The sequence below is a fragment of the Myxine glutinosa genome, chromosome 6 (genome assembly GCF_964187855.1).
Source record: "Myxine glutinosa chromosome 6, kmMyxGlut1.1, whole genome shotgun sequence".
Classification (NCBI taxonomy): Eukaryota; Metazoa; Chordata; class Myxini; order Myxiniformes; family Myxinidae; genus Myxine; species Myxine glutinosa.
This window is the reverse complement of record NC_136266.1, coordinates 99,310,285-99,331,868: the sequence shown is the minus strand read 5'-3', so window position 1 is coordinate 99,331,868 and position 21,584 is coordinate 99,310,285. Positions and strand designations below refer to the sequence as shown.

Here is a 21,584-nt window from a genome sequence, read left to right as displayed (position 1 = left end):
AAGAAGAGGTAAAACTAAAATTCCTAAATCAAGACGTCTCCATCACACTCGTATGCAAACAAAGGGAAAACTAAAGTAAAAATAAAATCCCTTTTATAATCGGCTGAACTCAGCTTTGCGCCCCGACATCTCCTCACCAACGCACCCGAAACCACAGCGTCCACTCGCGACGAGAGCACGAACGAGAGAGAGAGAAAGATGGCGAGACAATTCTTTTACCTTCTCCCGAATGTTCCACGCTCACGTCACACTCTCTGTCCAATCACCGAGTGCGACTCGATCACGAAGGCCGGGGCGTGTCCTCCCCATTACGATACGTCAGGGAGGCAGAGTCTAATCTCTCTTCGGGAATCTTTGGATGACGTCGAAGTGGGGCTTGCGTGCGGCTTGCGTGCCAATCGACAAATGTGCTGGGTGTTAGTTAGCCCTGGCCACAATGAGCGCACAAGTCCGTTTACAGTGCGATCGTTGTAGTTATTGCGGAGGCTCTTTGTGATGCAATAACAAAGGGGAAAAAAAAAAAATCACAGGGTAATTACACACTGGGGTTAATCCTTAAGCCCTACCTAATTAGCATAGCTCCACCCCTCATACGGAGAACATATACAATCTTACCCGGACAGTCGACCTAACTCAATTTACATTGAGGTAGGTTCTTCTTCTTCACGCCACTCGGAGCATTCAAAACCTACACGATTCTATCTTGACCAAGGTATTTCATCCCTACCCCAAAAACATAACAATACCTTGTCTAGGGGGGAATTTTGGTTATCGTGGATCCACCTTTGGTGATTAAAGGGAAATCCTGTTGAGGGATTAGTTGGCTGCGGCAGTTGAAGCTGCATTTATAAAGCGTCACATGTCTGGGCCTTGCTCGGCCTAATTGGATATGAGACTGCGGTGCTAATTGGCATAATGCTTGACCGATTCGGTGCCCCCAATCTGCATGGTGGCGTGGCATTTGGACGCAAGATCCAGCAAGGGGTATCTTCAAAACAGTTGACCGTTATGGGCGTATCGAGATGATTCACCCAGATTCGAACCAGGCAACTGGGACCACCGGATGACTACATCACCACAATTCTGGTGTTTTGTAGGCAGGACAAGAGATTATCAAGTCCCTCAGATGAACGTTACACTTGGTGCCACCTCTGCCACCATTTTTTTTTCTTTCCAGAAGTGAGGTTCATGGAAGAAAGAGCAATAAATAATTAGTTGGTGGATGTTAAAGATCCCACGGTGTTTTTTGTGAAGATTGGGCGAGATTTCGCCAGGACACTGAACAAATTATGAATTGCTGCTTTAACTGACTATTGGGGAAGGCAATGGCCTCAGAATAACCCATGCCAAGAAACAGCTTCGGCAGCACCAACACTGGAGTATAGTACTCATAATCGTAATAAAATATATACTTGCAAAATAAAAAAAATGAACCAATTTATACTTGTTCACTCTACTCAAACGTGATGATTGGAAAGCTCTTGGTGAACGTCATCTCGGGATATGCTCCGCAGGTTGGTCGAAGCGATGAAGAGAAGGACAAGTTCTGGTGTGCGATAGAGAAGCTGATGGAAAACGTGAAAGATGAGGAAGTTGTTGTGGTGGGAGGAGACCTGAATGGACATGTGGGAAGGAGTATGGATGGTTTTGAGGGAGTTCATGGGGGTTACGGATATGGTGTGAGAAATGGAGAAGGTGAAAGGATTTTGGAGTTTGCTGATGGAGCTGATTTGTTGATTTGTAATACTCAGTTCCAGAAAGAGGACAATAAGCTTGTTACATACACGTCAGGTGGGTCGACGACAACCGTTGACTACCTGATGGTGCGTCGGCGAGATAGGGGGCACCTCCGGGACACAAAGGTGATCCCGGGGGAGGAGGCTGTTTCACAGCACCACTTGGTTGTCTGCGACATAAGGGTGAAAGGTGCGAGGAGAGCTCGGCGGGTGAAGTACCAACCGAGAATGAAGGTGTGGAGGTTGAAAGAGGTGACAGTAAGGGAGGCATTAAAAGAGAGGCTGAGTAGGGTAGAGGATGATGTGGTTGAGCTTGAAAGTGGTTGGATGTCAATGAAAGCTAGTCTGTTGGGAGCCGTTGGTGAGGTATGTGGATGGACAAAAGGACCACCGAGGCACTCGGAAACATGGTGGTGGGATGTTGAGGTTGGAAAGAGGATTGACGAGAAGAGGAAGAAGTTCAAAGAGTGGCAGATGGCGAAGGGTACGGGAGCAGAAACAGCAGAGCATGAAAGTTATAAGGCAGCCAGGAAGGCTGCAAAGAAAGAGGTAGCAAAGGCGCAGGAGGCATGTAGGAAAATGTTCGGAGAACGCTAGGATTCGGAAGAGGGTCAGAAAGCAGTATTCAGGATTGCAAAGCAGATAGCGAAAGAGAGGTGTGATGTGATGGGGGTGAGTTGCTTGAAGGATGAAGTGGGACAAATCGTTGTCGACCCAGATGGAATTAAAGGAAGATGGAAAAGATATATGGAAATGCTGTTGAATACAGAGAATGAATGGGATGGCAACATAGAGAGTAACCCAGTTTTAGGACCAGCAGAGAAGATAACTGAGAAGGAAGTTGAGGAAGCGATAAAAGCAATGAAGAGTGGAAAAGCGGGAGGGCCGACGGGAGTTGTGGGAGATATGTTGAAGGCAGCAGGAAGTTGGGGTGTGAAGAGAATGACAGAGATCTGTAATTTGGTGGTGAAAGAAGGCCGCATTCCAGTGGATTGGGAACTGAGTACCCTCGTCCCTCTATACAAGGGGAAAGGTGACCCTCTGGAGTGTGGCTCGTACCGAGCGATAAAGTTATTGGAGCATGGAATGAAGGTATTGGAAAGGGTGTTGGAGAGGAGGATAAGGAAGAAAGTGAAGATCGACGAAATGCAGTTTGGATTTATGCCAGGAAGAGGAACGACAGATGCGCTTTTCATTGTGAGGCAGTTGCAGGAGAAGTACATGGATAAGAGGAAGAAGTTGTTTTTTGGGTTTGTTGATCTGGAGAAAGCATTTGATAGGGTTCCACGCAAAGTATTGACATGGGCATTGAGGAAGTTAGGAGTGGAGGAATGGTTGATCAGAGTAGTGATGGCAATGTACAAAAGAGCACGCACAGCTGTAAGGACGAAGGACGGGAACAGTGGTGAGTTTGAGGTGAAGGTGGGAGTGCATCAGGGGTCGGTACTAAGTCCACTACTATTTGTAGCTGTGATGGAGGTGCTGGCTCAGACCGTAAAGGAGGGTTTACCGTGGGAGTTGTTGTATGCAGATGATCTGGTGTTGATTGCGGAAAGTATGGATGGACTGAAGGAAAAGATGAACAAGTGGAAGGAATGTATGGAGACAAAAGGTCTGAAGGTGAATATCGGAAAGACAAAGGTGATGGCAAGTGGTAAAGCATGTGGTGAGGTGGAAAGAACTGGGAAGTGGCCGTGTGCTGTGTGTAGGAAGGGTGTCGGGGTGAACTCCATTCAATGTACAATGTGTGCTGAGTGGGTTCATCAAAAATGTAGTGGTCTGAGAGGGTCATTAACCAGTGTGGCAGCTACATTCAAATGTAAGGTGTGCACAGAGGGAGCTGCAGATGGAGGAAATGTTGAGTTGGATCTTGGAGACGGCGTGAAGCTGGAAGGTGTGAAAACATTTTGCTACCTCGGAGACATGCTGAATGGAGAAGGTGGATCAGACTCGGCAACGGTTGCTCGAGTGAGATGTGCATGGAAGAAGTTTTGGGAACTGAGTGGCGTGCTGATGAGGAGGAGAGTGTCGCTGAAGCTGAAGGGAAAGGTGTATGCTGCATGTGTGAGAAGTGTTATGATTTATGGGAGCGAGACATGGGTAATGAACGTAGAGCAGCAACGAAGGCTGGAAAGGGTGGAAATGCGAATGGTTCGATGGATGTGCGGAGTATCGTTGAGAGAGAGGAAGACAAATGATGAATTGCGAAAGATGATGGGAATATTGCCTGTGATTGATGCTGTGAAGAGGAACAGGTTGAGATGGTTTGGTCATGTATTGAGGAAGGATGAAAGTGACTGGTTGAGAAGAATGATGGAAGTTAATGTAGAAGGAAGTAGAGGACGGGGAAGACCGAGAAAGACTTGGCTAAAGATGGTGGAAGAAGAAATGCGGGCAAGGGGGTTAACAAGGAGAGATGCAGAAAATAGGGCAAAATGGAGAAGATTGTCATGGGGACCGCAAGGCTAACCCCCGCTCTAGCAGGGAACATGGCCTTAAAATGCATGTTGTTGTGTTGTTGTACTCTACTCAAACGTTATACATAGCCAGGCCTCTCCCAATATCATTCATTTCATGGATCCCATGGAATAACAGGAAGCAGGTAACCAAACCCTATTACCTCACATCTGAGGAAATAATTTAGAATTCAACCTACGTACGAGATAAATGTTATATTAGAAGAAGCAGACAAGAAAAATTAAATAAATAAAGGAGACCCATGTGCCGGTAAGTTTGCATTCTGACTCCTATCTCGAGGAAGCAAACCGAGACTTGGCCAACTTGGAAGGCTGGCACATTCCACCTCGTTCCAAATCAAAGGGATTGTGAGACTTTGGCTTTGAGAAAGCAATTCATAAAAATGGAACCGAAACAAAGCAGAAGCAGTTTTTTCTGTAGGGTTTATTACCAACAGCATGTGAATAGAAGCAAAAGCTCGGTCAGGCGAACAGAACACTTCACGATCGACAGACTTCCCTCCTGCCAACCTCTTCATGTGTTACAACAGGACAATCTCACTAGCCGGAGTCCACAGATTCTGCTCAAGATGGTTCTTGCAAGGATGAAGACGTTTCATCGATCGCCCGATTATATGAGAACACGCTTCAAGAAGGAGGTACAAAACTGCACACTTTCAATGCAAAAATTATGCCCAAGAACCCCCACTTTACTGCAGTTCTGAGGGGGAGAAAGAGGAAGAGGGAAGAAAGAGGAAGAGGGAGAAAGAGGAAGAGGGAAGAAAGAGGAGGAAAGGAGGTGAAGGAGAAGGAGGAAAGATAAATATTGCCCCCCCCCCCCTCCTCCCCCACGCGCTCATTTAGACTGTAATCATGATAGCAACAGTCGGTACAATAAAATGGCCTCCAATCGAAAAATAAAAAATGGAGGAATAACTGGTATTTAACATGTTTGCCTTTCTTGGACAATGGAACAACAGAAGGGAAACGTGTGCTTGCGAAAGATGGCCTTTGCACACCGACTCATCGCAGCTAATCAACACACAGGTACGAGAGGTGCGGTGAAAGGAATCTGGGCGCATACGTGGTATGTATTACAACTCAAAGGCAGTGCGGATGATAAAATTCTAAACATCTTACAGGGAAAGGAGCCTTTACCGCAGTGATCTCATCTGGAAGATTTAAGAAGGTTTCAAACAAGTGGGGTGCAATTGGAGGTGCCCTGTGAGAGGGGGGTGGGGGGTGGGGGGGGAGAGTGGGTGAGCAAACAGAAGAATTACTTTATCCCAGGCCTGCCTTGAGATGGCAAAAAAAAAAAGAGAAAAAAAAAGACAACTCGCATACAATGCAAATAGTGTAATAAACAGATTGTTCGCAGGAGACAAAGATCAATCCCTCATTGCACGAGTGAAAAAGCTGGGGAAAGCCAACAATAAACTCGGTACCGAAGAATTGATAAACAAACAAACAAACAAACGTCCATTCCCTGCCACCTCCCCCTCTACCCTTTATAAAATAGTTTCTTGTGATGGTTCCATATTAAATAGTTCACATAATTACAAAAACATATAAGGGGGGGGGGGGGCAGGAGGTGGGAGAGGGTGCAGGACAGCACCATCCGACAGGAGCACGGCTGGTGACGAATATATATATATATATATATATATATATACTCATTATCAGCAAAAAGTGGCAAAATGTGGGCACGTGTATACAGCTAGATAGCAAATATCCACAGCAAAGCAGACCTGTTAACTATCCACCATCATGAAGAACGAAAGGAAGCACATTGGGGAAAGCAGGAAGAGAGGGGAAGGTGAAAGTGGAGGCTGGGTGAGGGGAGGTGGAGTGCAAGTGTGCATCAGACCACGTGGACTCCGGCAGGGCGTGGGAAAAGGTGTGAGAGTGAAGATGGCCGTGAATAAAATGGCCATCAGTCAGTGGGCCGTTGTTCTCCGTATTTCCTCGTGAATTCTTCTGCATTTTTCATGAACTTCCTGTGATCGTTGGAATACTCATCGGCGAGGTCAGAACGTAGGGGGTGCTCCGGTTCAGGGTCATTCACCAGCGCAATGAGAGCTTGGATCACTAAAGCATCAGAGATAGAACATTGGAGAAAATTACTTCACTGGAACAGCATCAAGTAAAATCGGATGGTAAGGGGGAAGGGGGAGAGTGAAGGAATGGGGGTGGGGTGCAACTGAGAAGGGGTAAATGAAGATATAAATATACAAGTAGGGCAGGGGATGTTAAGGTAGAGAAAGGTGTGGATAGAGGAAAGATGCAACAATGAATGATCACCTTCACAAAAGTTATGACAACCTAGAATATTTAACGGAAATGGACAAATTTATAATAAAACTAAACACCGATGCCGACAGTCATGATACTGAGAAAAGACTCTGGCCTTGGTATGAACAATTATTATTAGCTTATCCCGACATAGATGAATCCCTAAACACACGTTTAATAAGGTAGACTGGGGTGTGCACCACCCCTTGCCAAAAACAACCTTTAAAAAACATTTTTAGAGACCCGATAGATCAAATTGGTGTATGTTGTCTTGTAGATTGGCCTTTTCTGCAGGCATTTTAGCATGGGGTGGCACTGACCCTCATACACATATCTAAGATAAAGACATGTTCAGGATCCAAGGTTCCGTTTCTAAATCCTCCGTTATTCATGCCAATCCCTTGATGCCATTCATTATTTTTGTGTGGGAATGCAAGATGTGTCATCACAGTTGAAAAAAAAATAGATCCCCAAATCTCAACAAAGGCCCCTATTGTGATAGGTCTTCAGCATTATATTGGAACAATATGTTCTCCATTTCATGAGCCAGCTTCCGCAGGGGGAGCCTCATTCCTGAACAAGGGTTTCTGGCTGGATGGCCATCATCAGCATAAAGCGTCGCAAATTGTGTTTCGTTATGATATTAAAAGTAGAATTTGCCGTGAACGTGTCAATGGATATGCTGCCGCCCATGTTGGATGTCAAACCGCTGTCACGTTTTATCCCAATTAAAGGTCACATGAAGATAGAGATGAGAGAGAGAACGAACAGACAAATCGACGAGAGACCACATCATATGCTTCTAACTCGTTATGGGCTGCAAAATGATATTCAAAGGGCACATGACCTTTGACCTTTTCAATATAAATTTAATTAGTTGGTTCATCTTTGTATTGCAGTCCATAAGTGTGTCATGTATGGTTGTAATTTCTTGAGTGATACATAAGTTATTGCAGTTACAGAAATCTGCTACTTTCAGCCAAATGTCATCCTTTGACCCCAAAATATTATGAGTTTATTTTGCATCATAATACATACCTGGACCAGATTTGGTTAAAATCGATTTTTAGTGGTTCACGAGTTAGCACGGTAACCAAAATCTGCTACTTTCAGCTGAAGGTCACATGACCTTACACCATTTGAACCGAAAATTGAATCTGTTCATCTTTGCATCATAATACACATTTGTACCAATTTTGATATAAAAAAAAAAAATCCCAAGTTATCAAAAAAAAAATCAAAATAAAATAAAAGTTACCACAGTAACTAAAATGGATCACTGACGGATGGACTGAAAACTCGAGCCTTCAGCATAAAAAAGGCAATAAACATTCCAAACATTTAAATTATACATCAGCTGTTTACAAATCCGCAAGTTATCCACATGTTTTGTTCTTCCAGCCATGTGGCCCTTTAAAGCCGCTACACCCATATTTCCAATGTCACACCCACGTTCGCACAATCGACAGTGTGCTCAGTGAGCATCTTTATTATTGGCAGCCAACCTGTTTGTAAACACCTCTATGCAACCAATAATCATGGAAACTTGATTTATCCATTGTAAAGAAAATAGCTTTGGGTATCCTGATCTAAAGACTGCCAGGCAAACTATTTTTGCATACGTATCACCGAGAACATTTGATATCCAATGGCTGCACCCCCATTAGGGTGCATCAAACGCCCCATGATTTTCAAAAAGTTGTTGTATTTTAATGTCTATTCCCTCAAATGTTACACTTGTTGGTAGAAGTATGTCTGCAAAAAATAGATGAAATCAGAGGTGGTCCTGGGTGGCCACCGGCCACTTTTATATATTTAGGGCCATTTAGGGCCACAGCTAAACTACTTTACAAGATAATGTAAAATTAACTACAAGATAATGTAAAATTAACCATTATACCTATATACAAAAGTAAAGTCCTACTTTTACTAAATGCCTAATATCAAACAGTTAAAACAACCTTACATGTCAATGTAAAATTAACCAAAATCGTTCTTCATATTACAAAGTTGTAGTACAGTGTTGTAGTATTGTACTTTCATTGATTAAAAGTTTGAAAATGTATTAAGCACAACGCCAATGTCACTACTCCAACTTTGCTCGTTTCCGCAAATTTGGCCTCGCTTTGCGGTCACATTCAACCACTTGAAGAAGATTTTGGAAGTGGTCTTCTCTTCTTGCAGTTGAGACAAAATCAGTTGCGAGCTTTACTGCTCTCTCCGCAGGGTCATTCACAACATTAAGCCCATCCACAATGGACTTGGCTGCCTTGAAGTGCTCATTGTTCTGCCAAGTGTCAACATCCTCTGTTAGGAAGGTCATATCTAGGTGAAGAAGGTTTACTGTAAACCACGAGTCCTCGTTCACAAGATCAGCCAGGGTTGTCGCTTCTGTAATTTTTGGAAATGACGGTTTGCCATATCCAGAACCGTAGCGGTGTTTTGGAGTGCTTGGCATTTCATCTGGTTGTACGGCCTTGCACACATCTGCAAGGGCACGACGATCCTTTTGAGGAATTGCATTGCTGAACAGTGCCAAAACAACCAGTTCTGGGGTTAAATACCACAAATGTCTATCAAAGGCTTTCACAGCGCTGACTGAAATGGTTGAGTTGACAGCTTTATAGTTGAGCAGAGTCTTGTAAAAGCACAAATCAAACCATGGGGCATTTGAAGCAGACTGACATATGAGCCACCAATCACAATAAATATAAACAACAAAAACAACAAACTCCTTCAGTTTTTTCTGTTGATGTTGTGTTGTTACAGTTCCTCGAGGTAGTAGAGAAATTTGCTCTTCAAGTAGGCATATTTTGATGGAATAAAGAATCTTTGACATCCACCTTGCTTTATGCATGGCCCCTGGTCTGTGGAGTGTTCCTTGTTTTGTGACATCATCATCGAGGACTACCTGGCAGAGTTGTGCCATTTCCTTGTAGTCTTCCCTGCAGTATGAAGCGCTTGTGCGGATTGTGCTTAAAACCTTGTTTTTGCAGGATAAAAGCAGCTGTTGTGCATAGTCATTGTACATGGAAATGTCAATTTTGGTTAAACTTTCATTCTTTGCATGCGATATGCGTTCCCAATTCTTCTGGAATTTTTGGAACAAAGATACTTCTGGAGACTTTGATGCCTCAATTTTGAGAACGTCAAACACATGATCCAGGATTACCTCTCCAACATGATGGCGACATGCACACCACAGAAGAGCACGGTCCAGTTTTGATTGAATGGTAACACAGGCAGCTGTAACGTGTCCAGTGTTTGATGCTGTTGTGTCAAAACATAAGTTGACAACTGATTGTTTGCACTTCCATGAATGTAGATACGTGTAAGTGTGCTCGGCAATGATGTCACCTGATGACCTATCACTTCCAGGAGGATATCTAGCCACCCCCAGTAGCTTTACATCAGTGGCATTCCCAACCAACACTGGCAATCTTTCTTCCTTGACATTCTTGTTTGTGAGCGTTGGTATCTGCTTGCCATCCCAGTGAAGTGTTGCAGCTGTTGGGGCGATCCAATTTTCTTGAATATCTTTGGCGATAGCACTTGTTATTGATCGTCGAGCCTTATCAGCAGTTGAGTACGACTTGGCCACACGACGTGGATCACCTCCTGCCTCTTGAATTACAGCTTTGGTGAGCGCAACCTGTTGAACAGGAGTTATGTTTAGTCGAGTAGCAACAGACACAACTGAATGTCTTTTCAGAATATCATGAGGAATAAAGGCAGATGTACCTGCATATGTTGATCTGTGGTGACTACGCTTCCTTTGAAACTCTGGAATCGCCTCTTCTTCAGTTTCTTCCAAGCTATCTGCAGAGTCACTATCATCAGAGCATACAGAACTAATTGTCATCTCTTGTACACTGGATGATTCATGACGTTCTCATCTTGAAGCTTCCGCTAAGAGGCGTTTTTCTTTTCTATGATCTTTATCAACTTTCTTCTTGTCAACACCACCAAATGAGGCTACTCTGTCAGATTTCATTGACTCTAAAAATACTCTATCTTCCTCATTCTTAATGTTTGTCATTGCATCTTTTGTCCATACACCAAAGGTCTTATCAAGACGTTCATTCATGGTTTGCAACTTAGCCAAAGTGCTTGGAGATTCTCGGCGAGAAACAGGTATTTGACGCAATTTGTTATTGTCATTAAGAAGGTCAAGTATTAGTTTGCAGCATTGATGGTCTGAAAGCATAGGAATATTTGCTTTAGTGTAGAATTTTTTCAGCTGGATAAGGACGATGCTGGCAGATTTCCATTTCAGTGGCTGAGTTTGTTTGCCTTCACATATTTCTTTCTGGATGTACCACATCACGCATCGAAGAACCTGCCGGCAAGTTGGGAGGCGGACTCCTGTCAATGTACCATCTGCTTCTGTAAAAGCATTGCCAAGACCAAAAATGGCACTTGCTAATCTGGTCTTCTTATCTGCCATCTGAAAGAAAATAAAGGATATTATTAGACTACTAGTATGGGACCCACGATTAGACCTCCGATTTCATTCATGTAAAAATACAAACTAATTATCAAACCATCGTTTTTTGCATAAAATTGTTATATTTGTATTCCTCTCATCAAGACCTTCAATTTGATACCAAACATGACTAGGTTTGGGTGTAAAATAACAAAATCAAACATTTTTACATAGTGCGGCCCCGAAAATGGCCCTAAATATATAAAAGTGGCCGGTGGCCACCCAGGACCACCTCTGATTTCATTAATTTTTTGCATACATACTTCTACCAACAAGTGTAACATTTGAGAGAATAGACATTAAAATCCAAGAACCTAAGGGCGTTTGATGCACCCTAACCCCCATCATGTGCATGCATTGGTCAATTGTCCAGACAGTACAACCAACCTTTCATCGATTCTCCACCAGAGATTATACAACAGTAACACCAGGGGACAAAACTATTGAAGGAAAATCTATATCATTCTCCTATAATTCACGTTTATTCTCCAAGAGAAAGTGAATATAAAAGTTGAAATTTTTCTTGTACTACAGGAACATGTCAGTGTAGTACATTTGAGCAACTATAAATTCTTTGTTCAAGAACGGAGGCAATCATGAATTTTAGAGTTCATGATTTTTCATTTTGATCGAGTCAATCTCCGTTTTCAAATTTTTTAAATTCCGTTTCACAAAATAAAACTGATTTTGTGTTCTCCCCGAGCTTCCTCCCCAGATAATTCAAAGGAAGCGGGCTCAACATGCCTCACAACCAGCTGAGTGTCTCCATCCCTCTTTCTTAGCAGCACCGCTGGGCAGTGTACTTCACTATTAGTCCAGTGTCAGAATCAGTGTTTCGTTTCAGGTTATGAATTGTCTGGTTTTCACAATCGTGCAAAATCATTGCCTCCAGAATTTAAACCATGAAAAACACAACTATTTCCCCCTTTACATTTTCCATGCCTTTTCAAAGTTATTAAAAAAAAAAAAGGCAAATATCCATGCTTGCAAGGCTTTGAATTTGAGGTAAAAAAAATTCCATGACATTCAAGGAATTTCAGGTCCTGTGCAAATCCTGGTCTTGTGTGTGGCGCATGTGCCTAAAATGTGCCATGTGCCATGATCCATGCGATATCTGTTGTGGCATGTTAATTCATGGTCATGCTTCAGTTAAGTGGTCTCCCACTTGATTTAATAAAATTATAATTATGTGCCATGTCAATGGACTTTGTTAATTGGCTCTTCCTCAATGGACTTCTCTTTCTAAATCTGAGGGTATGCAGGCATCATCTGTCTGATGTTAAATATTGTCCTGTCAGCCCCTGAGTCAACATCCCAGGATGACGGATGACCGAAACGTTGTTACTCCCGAGGCGTACAAGCAGAATTATTGGCGGTTCCTATTATGGCGTGCGCAGGACCAAAGGTAACGAGGTCCTTACCTGAACGAGCAGCACACAAGGTTAATCCGAACCCCACAAACAATGAAACGACACGATACAGAAATGCAACCAAAAATGGGTTTATTATACATAAATGCAGGGTGAAATAAATGTTGAGGTGAAACTATAATTCTAACCGAGGTACCTCCACAAGCAGACTCACAACGACACGACAGGGGAAAATATATAATTAAAGAATAAAATAAATGTTTTTTTTATTGTGCTCGCACTTAGCTCCGGCCCCACGAGTTCCTCTGTGAGGTGTGTAGCTGGGGGCGAGGCTCAAAGCTCGATGTCCCTCCGGCAGGAACCCGGCACAAGATGGTGGTGGCTCCGTGCTCGACGGCCCACAAACGTGAGGAGAGTTGTGGAAATTCCCCTCGCTTCTCCACCTCTGTCACAATGAGCAACAGTGCGGCCTTCAGCTCCCAAGAGCCCTGCAGTCCAAAACCCTCCTTCCACAGCCACCAACGCAGCCAAGAGCTCCTTGCTCTCAAAAGGCTCGCACAAAAACCCAAAGAAGCACACAATGGCCAGATTTATTGTTCGACCCAAGCCAGACGAAGACCTCTTCTACTTTCTTCAGGTCAGCCAATCAGGCCGTTTCCCTCCCAGTTTGCCCCGCCCACGTTCTTCGTCCAAACACGTCCTTCAGGGGCATGACGTCGCGGCCTTTCTTGAATGCCCCCTCATTTCTCTGCCTCTCGTGGGCGGGGCTTTCGCCTATTAGGCCCTTTGGTGGTGGGGCTTAGTCCGGGCAGCTCTTCCTTGTCTTGTAAGGGAACGGTTGTTGTAACGGAGGGTTTTCCTATGGCCGGCCTGGTAGTGGTAATAACGTAGGAAAAGTCACAGGGGGCAATCACACACTGGGGAAATTAATCTTAACCCCTATCTAGATAACACAAGCTCCACCCCACATGTGAAGACACAGACAACCTTAAGCTCACAGTTTTACTACTTGAATACATCGAAATTGGCTTCCTACTTGCACACAGTCCATGCTAACCCTACACAGTTCTATCTCCATTATGGTATTTCATCAACTACCCCCACAAACGTTACAGCATCCTCCCAAAAGGGAAGACGCATCATGTGACTGGAATATGCAGATGGTGATACCAAACAGCATCAAGTCTGAATAATGTTGGGTTTCTCCATCTGCATAATGCCACAACATCATGTCTCCCCTCCCCTTGGGAGGATACTTAACACCAGGATATTGAACAGTGATACGAGTTGGTGGTGCCTCAACCAAAAATTCACCATGGTTCAACAGTGAAAAAAAAAGAAAAAAAGGAAACTCCATTAAAATATAAACATAGGTTATGTCACAAGTTGTTGAAAAAAAAAATTGCACCGGTGTCCTATTCAGTTTGGCATTTTTAATATGAAATGGGCAAAGCCAAGAAATGAACAAAAGCCTTTAGAGAAACCATTAAAATTACCCTCTGGAATTACACTTTAGAACCCTTTAGAATTAAACACGGTGGGTTAGAGGTTCTTCTTCTTCATTTTTATGGGTGAATGGAAGAAAGGACATAGCCAAATATTGAAATGGCTTCAACCACTTAAAAAGGCATTTGCCATAGAGCAGAAATGTGGTCAAATCGTTGAAACAGAGGAAGCATATTGTCGTGCCGCCGGTGATTAAGATCATGGGCGGCAGATAGCCGAACAGTTTGCTTAAACTCTGAGGCGGTCAAGCCAAAAATTGGCGGTCAATCCGTAGTGCGCGGGCTAAGAAAACCTGGGTGCTTGCCTCAGACGGAACCACACGGGGTTTAATCCGAAACCCAACCCCATGCAAACAAGACAAGACAAATGACATGCAATTATAATAAATTTAACGAAGTAAATCAATGAGGTAAAAATGAAAGGTGAGGTAAAACTATAAATCCTACTGTGAGGGACCGTCCACACAGACACAAAAACACACTGGGGGAAAGATAATGAAAATAAAACAATGGTCTTTTTTTATTATCGGCCGACACTCAGCTTGCTCCCTGAGGTCGTTGAAAGACATCTGCAGTACGAGATGGCCCAACGCCATTCGCGCGGGAAGCGCCCCGCCAATGGCGCCAAAACCCCGCGTTGAAAATGCCCAGGCGTGGGCAAGCAGTCAAACGGCCTTCTTTGTTCCTGCCGCCAAGCGCGACGCGGTTTCCAACTACTCCGACAAGCACCACAGCCAACGACACCTCCCCCTCAGACTTTGCAAAAGGTCACACGAGCTCCGAAAGCTCTCTTCAAAAGCTCTGGTCGAGCCACCCAAAACAAAAACCTTCTCGCTCTGACGTCACACCGACGTCACCCCAACCAATCGACACGTTACACCCATCCCTCCATGGTCGGCTGGACGAATGATCAAGCTTAGGGCGTGGTCTGCCGGCCACGATAGTCTTAAGCGATAGTTTCCACGACCCTTGTCCCCATTTGGGGGTGTGGCCTCGTTCCGTAGTCGGTTGGTGGGGTGGGGTTAATGTTCCGATTGGGAATGTTCGGCACTATGTCGGTTGTTGTGGTTAATGGAGCCGACTGCATGGCTGGCCGAGTGAATGTAAAAAAACATAGGAGAAAAATCTCAGGAGGCAATTACATACTGGGAATTATCCTTAAACCCTATTTAACTTACACAAAACCACCCTCTGTGCGGTGACACATAAACCCTCCTAAGCGATTTTTTTTTTGAAAAACACTCTCAAGCTCACTTATGTACATCGAGATGGGCTTCGCACTCGCATGCGGTCCATGCTAATACTACACAATCCTATCTGTACTAGGGTATGTCATCACTCATCACCTACCTCCACAAACGTAACAATATTGCATCTTGGGAACATTATTATGCACATAGAATGATCGTCCAGTTCCAAAAATTAGACATACTGTCCAAGGTTCACTCGGATAAAAAAAAATTCCTCCAATTTTACATTTATCTTTATGTGCATGCGATTGCAATGTTCTTAATCAGTGCCCAAAACTCCACATATTTAAAAAAAACATTTTCAAGTGAGCATTATAACATCTGATGCTAAAGGTACAGGTGTAGTCAGCTAGAAAAGTACCAGAAAAATGCCAATAATTTTGGCAAGTTCAAGTTTCAAAAGTGCAGGTTCATAGTGTGGAGAAAGAGGTGTTCTTACCATGTTCTGCCCTGGTGGTGGGTTTCCAATTCTCGGCACTGATTATTGGGAGGCAAACTTGGCCCTTTTCGTCAACATTAGGGTGGTACATTTTAGTCTTGAATGTTATCTTTGGTGGTTTAAAAGGGTATTCAGCGGGGAAGTTCATCTCGACCTTGAAAGCGCCTCTATCGTAAGGAGGAGCATCCTGAAACACAACAAACATGAGAACGAGATTGAACAATCAGTCTGGATTTGGAGCTCCAGCAGGAAGGACGTAGGTGCCACAGAAGGTTCAGCACAGAGCTGACATAAAACTGCTGATGATTGATGGTGACATAAGACTGATGAGGTGCGTGGCCAGCTCAGATTTGTTATCAAAGTTTAATCTTAGGCACGATTACATGAGGTTGGTTTGGCTCAGACGACTGGCAAGGCTCTGCCACGTAACCGCCGAGATGATCTCCACTTTCCTCGCTTATTTTACCGGTATGGTAAACTGACTTTGGGCAGGAAGCTCCAGCCAGAGTTCATAGTTGCAAACGGCATCCGGGGTCGAGTAGACATGCAGTCCTCTGAGTTATCCAGTGGCGACACCCCAAAAAATGGAAAACAGGAGAACCGTAATAATATAACAAAAAAAAAAACATAGGGGCAATACCCCTGGCGCTCACCTGGTAGAATAAACAGTATACTGCACGAACTAAGGGTATGTTCAACCCATTTCAATGGTTGCTTGAAGACAGGCCAGCATATAGAATCATACTAACATACAGTCACGTGAAAAAGTAAGTGCACCCCATGTAAAGTTTTGACTTTTTCAACATATTTCAACATACAGCTATTTGATCTTCATTTCAACAATATTGATAGATAAAGGTGATATAATATAACAAATATCATGAAACATTTACATTTTGTAGTCCATTGTATAATTTAAATAAACATAAATGCAAATTTCGCATGTGGAAAAAGTAAGTACACCCTTGGCTCTAATAGGTGGTATTGCCCCCTTTGGCAGAAACAACCTCAAGTAGGCGTTTCTTATAACTGTCTACCAGTCTCTGACATCGACCGGGAGAAATTTTTGCCCACTCCTCCATGCAGATTTCTTTCAGCTGTGCGATGTTTGTGTGGTTTCTTGCATGCACAGCTCGTTTCAAATCCCCCCACAACATTTCGATGAGATTTAGATCCGGGCTTTGACTTGGCCATTCCAGAACCCTCCATTTCTTTCTTTCAGCCATTCCTTGGTGGATTTACTGGTATGTTTAGGGTCATTGTCATGTTGCAAGGTCCACCTTCGGTTGAGCTTCAACTTTCCGACAGATGGCCTCACATTATCCTCAAGCACCCTCTGGTACAATGAAGAATTCATAGTGGATTCTATGATGGAGAGCTGCCCAGGCCTTGATGCAGCATAGCTGCCCCAAACCATAATATTTCCACCACCATGCTTTACAGTTGGTATCAGGTTCTTGTGGTCAAATGCTGTCTTTGGTTTTCGCCAAAACATGTCTTCTGGTACTGTGGCCAAATAGCTCTACCTTTGACTCATCTGTCCAGAGCACATTGTTCCAGGAGTGTTGGTCTTTGCCTAGGTGTTCATTGGCAAACTTTAGTCTTGCCCTGATGTTCTTTCTGGACAGCAAAGGTTTCCTCCTGGCACACGTCCCATGTAGATCAAATTTGTGCAGCCTCTTTCTAATGGTAGACTCGTACACTTTTTTTTTTTTTTTTTTTTTTGTATACAAGATCGAGGCTCGTGAAAGAGCGAACATTAATCACACAGAAAGACAAACCGACACATAAAACATATAACATCGGGAGAGGTAGAAAAGATGGGGAGAGAGGGGGAAGGACACAAACACAACATTTGAGAGCAGGGACCGAGAGACATGGAGACATCGAGAGATCTGAGAGAGGGCGAGGGCTTTGGGGGGGGGGCATGGGAAGGGGGCGGTGGGAGAGGTATAAAACATATGGACACTGCCAGGACTTCCAGGAAAGAAGTTGGAATTTCAAACAAGGTGGATCTGGGGTGAATTAGCGGGGGTAGAAAAGATCAAGGTTTTGGATGGGGGAAGATAAGAGATGGTGGTGAACAGCTGTTTTAAAGACCTGGAGGGAGGAGTGGGATTGAAGGGAGTGAGGGAGTTTGTTCCAGAGGCGGGAGAAAAGAGGAATGAAAGAGTGAAGGTGAGCAGAGAGCCGAGATTTCGGCAGTTTAACCATCAGAGGGTTGCTGGCAGATCTTGTGCGACCTGTAGGAATATTTGGGGGACAGAGCACAGAGAGAGCTGGGGGTGCAAGGCCGGAGAGGAGTCGGTAGAAGACAGAAAGACCACCTACCTGCCTGCGGTGAGTGAGTGAAAGGCCCTCAGAGATAGCTTCATCGCGGGAGATTCCAATAATTCTGAAAGCTTTGGTTTCAACAGCGTGAAGCCGAGCTAGGTGTGAGGCAGGAGCACCGGCCCATAGGGGAGAACAGTATTCCATTGAGCTGCGGATGAAAGCCTTGTATGTGGTGAGGAGCTCAGGTGTGCCGAGGAAGGACTTCGCACGACGGAGGATGCCCAGTCGGCGACTGGCTTTGGAGGCCAGCTTGGAAATGTGGTTTTCCCAAGAAAGATCATGGCAGATAGTGAAACCCAAAATCTTGAGCGACAGAACTTCTTGGAGAGGATTGTTGAGAAAGTAGATGGGAGGGTTGTCTAGTCGATCTTTTCGGAGAGACATAGTAAGAGTGTGAGATTTGTCAGGATTGAAAGACATGTTCCACTTGTTTGACCAGTCTGTGATTTTGACCAGGTCTTCAGAGAGTGAGGAGGCAGCAGACTGCCGATCTGAGGGAAGAGGAATGGAGCGGAAGAGAGTGGAGTCATCAGCAAAGAGATAGAGAGGATTTTCGAGAGAGTCAGAGAGATCATTGATGAAGACCAGAAAAAGCACGGGGCCCAGAACACTGCCTTGGGGAACTCCAGCCTGAACAGGAAGAGGAGATGAGAGAAACCCATTCAGGGCCACACGTTGACGACGACTAGAGAGGAAGTCCGCCAGCCATGCGTGGAGATTTCCATGGATACCAAAGGAGGAGAGTTTGGTGAGCAGAGCGGGGTGCCAGACCGTGTCGAAGGCACGTGATATGTCGAGGGAGACAGCTCTAATTTCCTGTTTGGCATTGAGGACCTCCATCCATTGTTGAGACAGCAGAAGCAGCATGTCCAGAGTAGAGTGACCTGGTCTGAAACCAAATTGATGATCAGAGATCAAGCCATTGGAGAAGAGGAAAGATTTCATATCCGAAGCAATGATGGATTCCATGACTTTGCTGATAATTGGGAGAAGGCTGATTGGTCTGTAGTTGCTAGGATCTGTTTTTGCACCTTTTTTGTGCAAAGCGGTGATGTTGGTTGATTTCCAAGCAGATGGCAGTTGACCTTGAGCAAAAGAGAGGGTGAAGAGAACAGAGAGAGGGTGAGATAGAGCAGCAGAGCAGGATTTTAGGACCCGTGGGCTGATGCCGTCGGGTCCAGTTGCAGAATCAGAGTCGAGGGTTGACAGAAACTTTTCCACCTTGTTTGACATCAACTGTGGCAAGAACTACCTGTAGGTCCCGTGATGACATTCTGGGGTTCTTAGAGACTTCTTTCAGCATCTTGCGGTCTGCTCTCGGGCTGAACTTGCTGGGGCAGCCTGGCCTGAACAAGTTGGCAGTTGTTTGGAATCTTCTCCACTTGTAGATGATCTTCCGGACAGTCGAATGATCGATTTCAAATTGTTTGGAGATCTTTTTAAATCCCTTCCCAGACTCGTAGGCATCTATAACCTTCTTTCTGAATGCATCAGAGAGCTCTTTTGATCGAGGCATGGTGACGCCACACACTTCAACAACAAAGAGCAAACCAAACTAAATGTCTGAGGTTTAAATAAGACAAGTTCCTCCAAGATCGTCTCTAACGATGTTCTTATCATTTGCACCTGAGCTGGTGCACCTGATTCTAATTTTAGGTATTTGAAGTAATGATAAATGTAGGGGTGTACTTACTTTTTCCACATACTAAATTTGCATTTATGTTTATTTAAATTATATAATGGACTACAAAATGTAAATGTTTCATGATATTTGTTATATTATATCACCTTTATCTATCAATATTGTTGAAATGAAGATCAAATAGCTGTATGTTGGAATATGTTGAAAAAGTCAAAACTTTACATGGGGTGTACTTCCTTTTTCACATGACTGTAATCATAAGACTTTAAACAAACAAAGAAAAAAAAATACCTATTTTGGGGGGCAACCTCCCCACCCCCACCCCAACCCCATATACCTCCTAAGACCCCAATTTTTCTAATGCTTTGAACAAACATTGGTACATTATGGGTGATTATGGTTGTGGTGACGTTTCATCGAAATTGCGTGCGTAGTTTCTGAGACGAAAGCAAATACCTATTTTGTGGGGCAACCCCCCTGTAAACCTCCAAAGGGGCAGATTATTTTAATGTCGTGAACAAACTTTGGTATATCACGGGTGATGAAGGTTGCGGTCAAGTTTCATTGAAATAGTGTGTAGTTTCAGAGGAAAAAGCAAATTCCTATTTTGGGTGGTCAAACCTTGACCCACTTTGACCCTGGTAAACCCCCTTACACCACGATTTTTTAAAATGCTGTGAACAAACTATAGTCACAACACAACAAATATCATTGGTGCCAAATTTGATTGCAATCCCATCAGTGGTTTCAGAGAAGAAGTTTCAAGTGTTTACGGACTGAAGGACGGACGAAGCGCCATCGCATAAGCTCCCCTGAACTTCATTCCAGGTGAGCTAACTGGAACGGCACTCTTCAACGGCACGACGTCAGCCGATATGCGTCCGTCCACATTACATCATTATAATACTTTTATCAAGTTTGATTTAAATCCATTCAGCTGTGCCCAAGGTATCACATTTTTATCTGACATGACCTCTGACCTATTGACCACAAAATTTAATCAGTTCATGTTTACATCATTATATATTCTTGTACCAAGTTTTAGGTAGATCCATTTAGCCATTCTTAAGTTATAGACCTATTACAGATTTTCACCTTTAACCTCTTGAACCCAAAATCTAATCAGTTGATCTTTACATCATTATACATACCTGCACCAAGTTTCAATAAGATCACTTCGGCCATTCTTGAGTTATAGACCTATTACCCCAAAATCCAATCACTTAATATTTACGATATTATACATACCTGCACGAAGTTTGAGTTAGATCACAACAGCCGTTCTCAAGTTATCGACCTATTAAAGATTTGACCTTTGACCCCAAAATCCAATCACTTAATCTTTACAACATTATACATACCTGTACCAAGTTTGAATGAGATCACTCCAGCCATTCTCAAGTTATAGACCTATTAGTAGAAGGACAATGGGGGTTCTCGGACACATAAAATTTAACATTGAAGTCGATGGGGAAAATTATGGAAACGTATTTACTCACACCCCCTCTCTTGAAAAATTACACCCTTTTTCTCCCTCTTTTAACCCAACTCTCCCCATTTTTCATTATACTCGTACAGAGACCCAAAGAATATCTGATCATGTTTTATCTCTCTACTACTACAACTACTAAGTCCACTACTATTTGTAGCTGTGATGGAGGTGCTGGCTCGGAACGTAAAGGAGGGTTTACCGTGGGAGTTGTTTTATGCAGATGATCTGGTGTTGATTGCAGAAAGTATGGATGGACTGAAGGAGAAGATGAACAAGTGGAAGGAATATATGGAGACGAAAGGTCTGAAGGTGAATATCGGAAAAACAAAGGTGATGGCAAGTGGTAAAGCATGTGGTGAGGTGGAAAGAACTGGGAAGCGGCCATGTGCTATGTGCAGGAAGGGTGTCGGAGTGAACTCAATTCAATGTACAATGTGCGCTGAGTGGGTTCATCAAAAATGTCGTGGTTTGAGAGGGTCATTAACCAGTGTGGCAAGCTACATTCAAGTGTAAGGTGTGCACAAAGGGAGCTGCAGATGGAGGAAATGTTGAGTTGGATCTTGGAGACGGTGTGAAGCTGGA

At 43.8% G+C, this 21,584-nt stretch overlaps 1 protein-coding gene across 5 annotated transcripts in view; it reads right to left on the bottom strand.

Moving 5' to 3' along the window:
- Positions 1-4,619: 4,619 nt before the first annotated feature.
- The window catches only part of LOC137430037 (ubiquitin-conjugating enzyme E2 L3), a 114,274-nt gene continuing 97,309 nt past the window's right edge, over positions 4,620-21,584 (bottom strand). For all 5 annotated transcript variants that reach the window (XM_078780234.1, XM_078780235.1, XM_078780232.1 and 2 more), the window contains 2 exons: positions 15,535-15,721; positions 4,620-6,280 (listed from right to left, as the gene is read on the bottom strand). In XM_078780234.1, the coding sequence (XP_078636360.1) occupies positions 6,126-6,280; positions 15,535-15,721 (342 nt within the window). In that variant the 3' untranslated portion in view covers positions 4,620-6,125. The remainder of the gene's footprint in view (positions 6,281-15,534; positions 15,722-21,584) is intronic.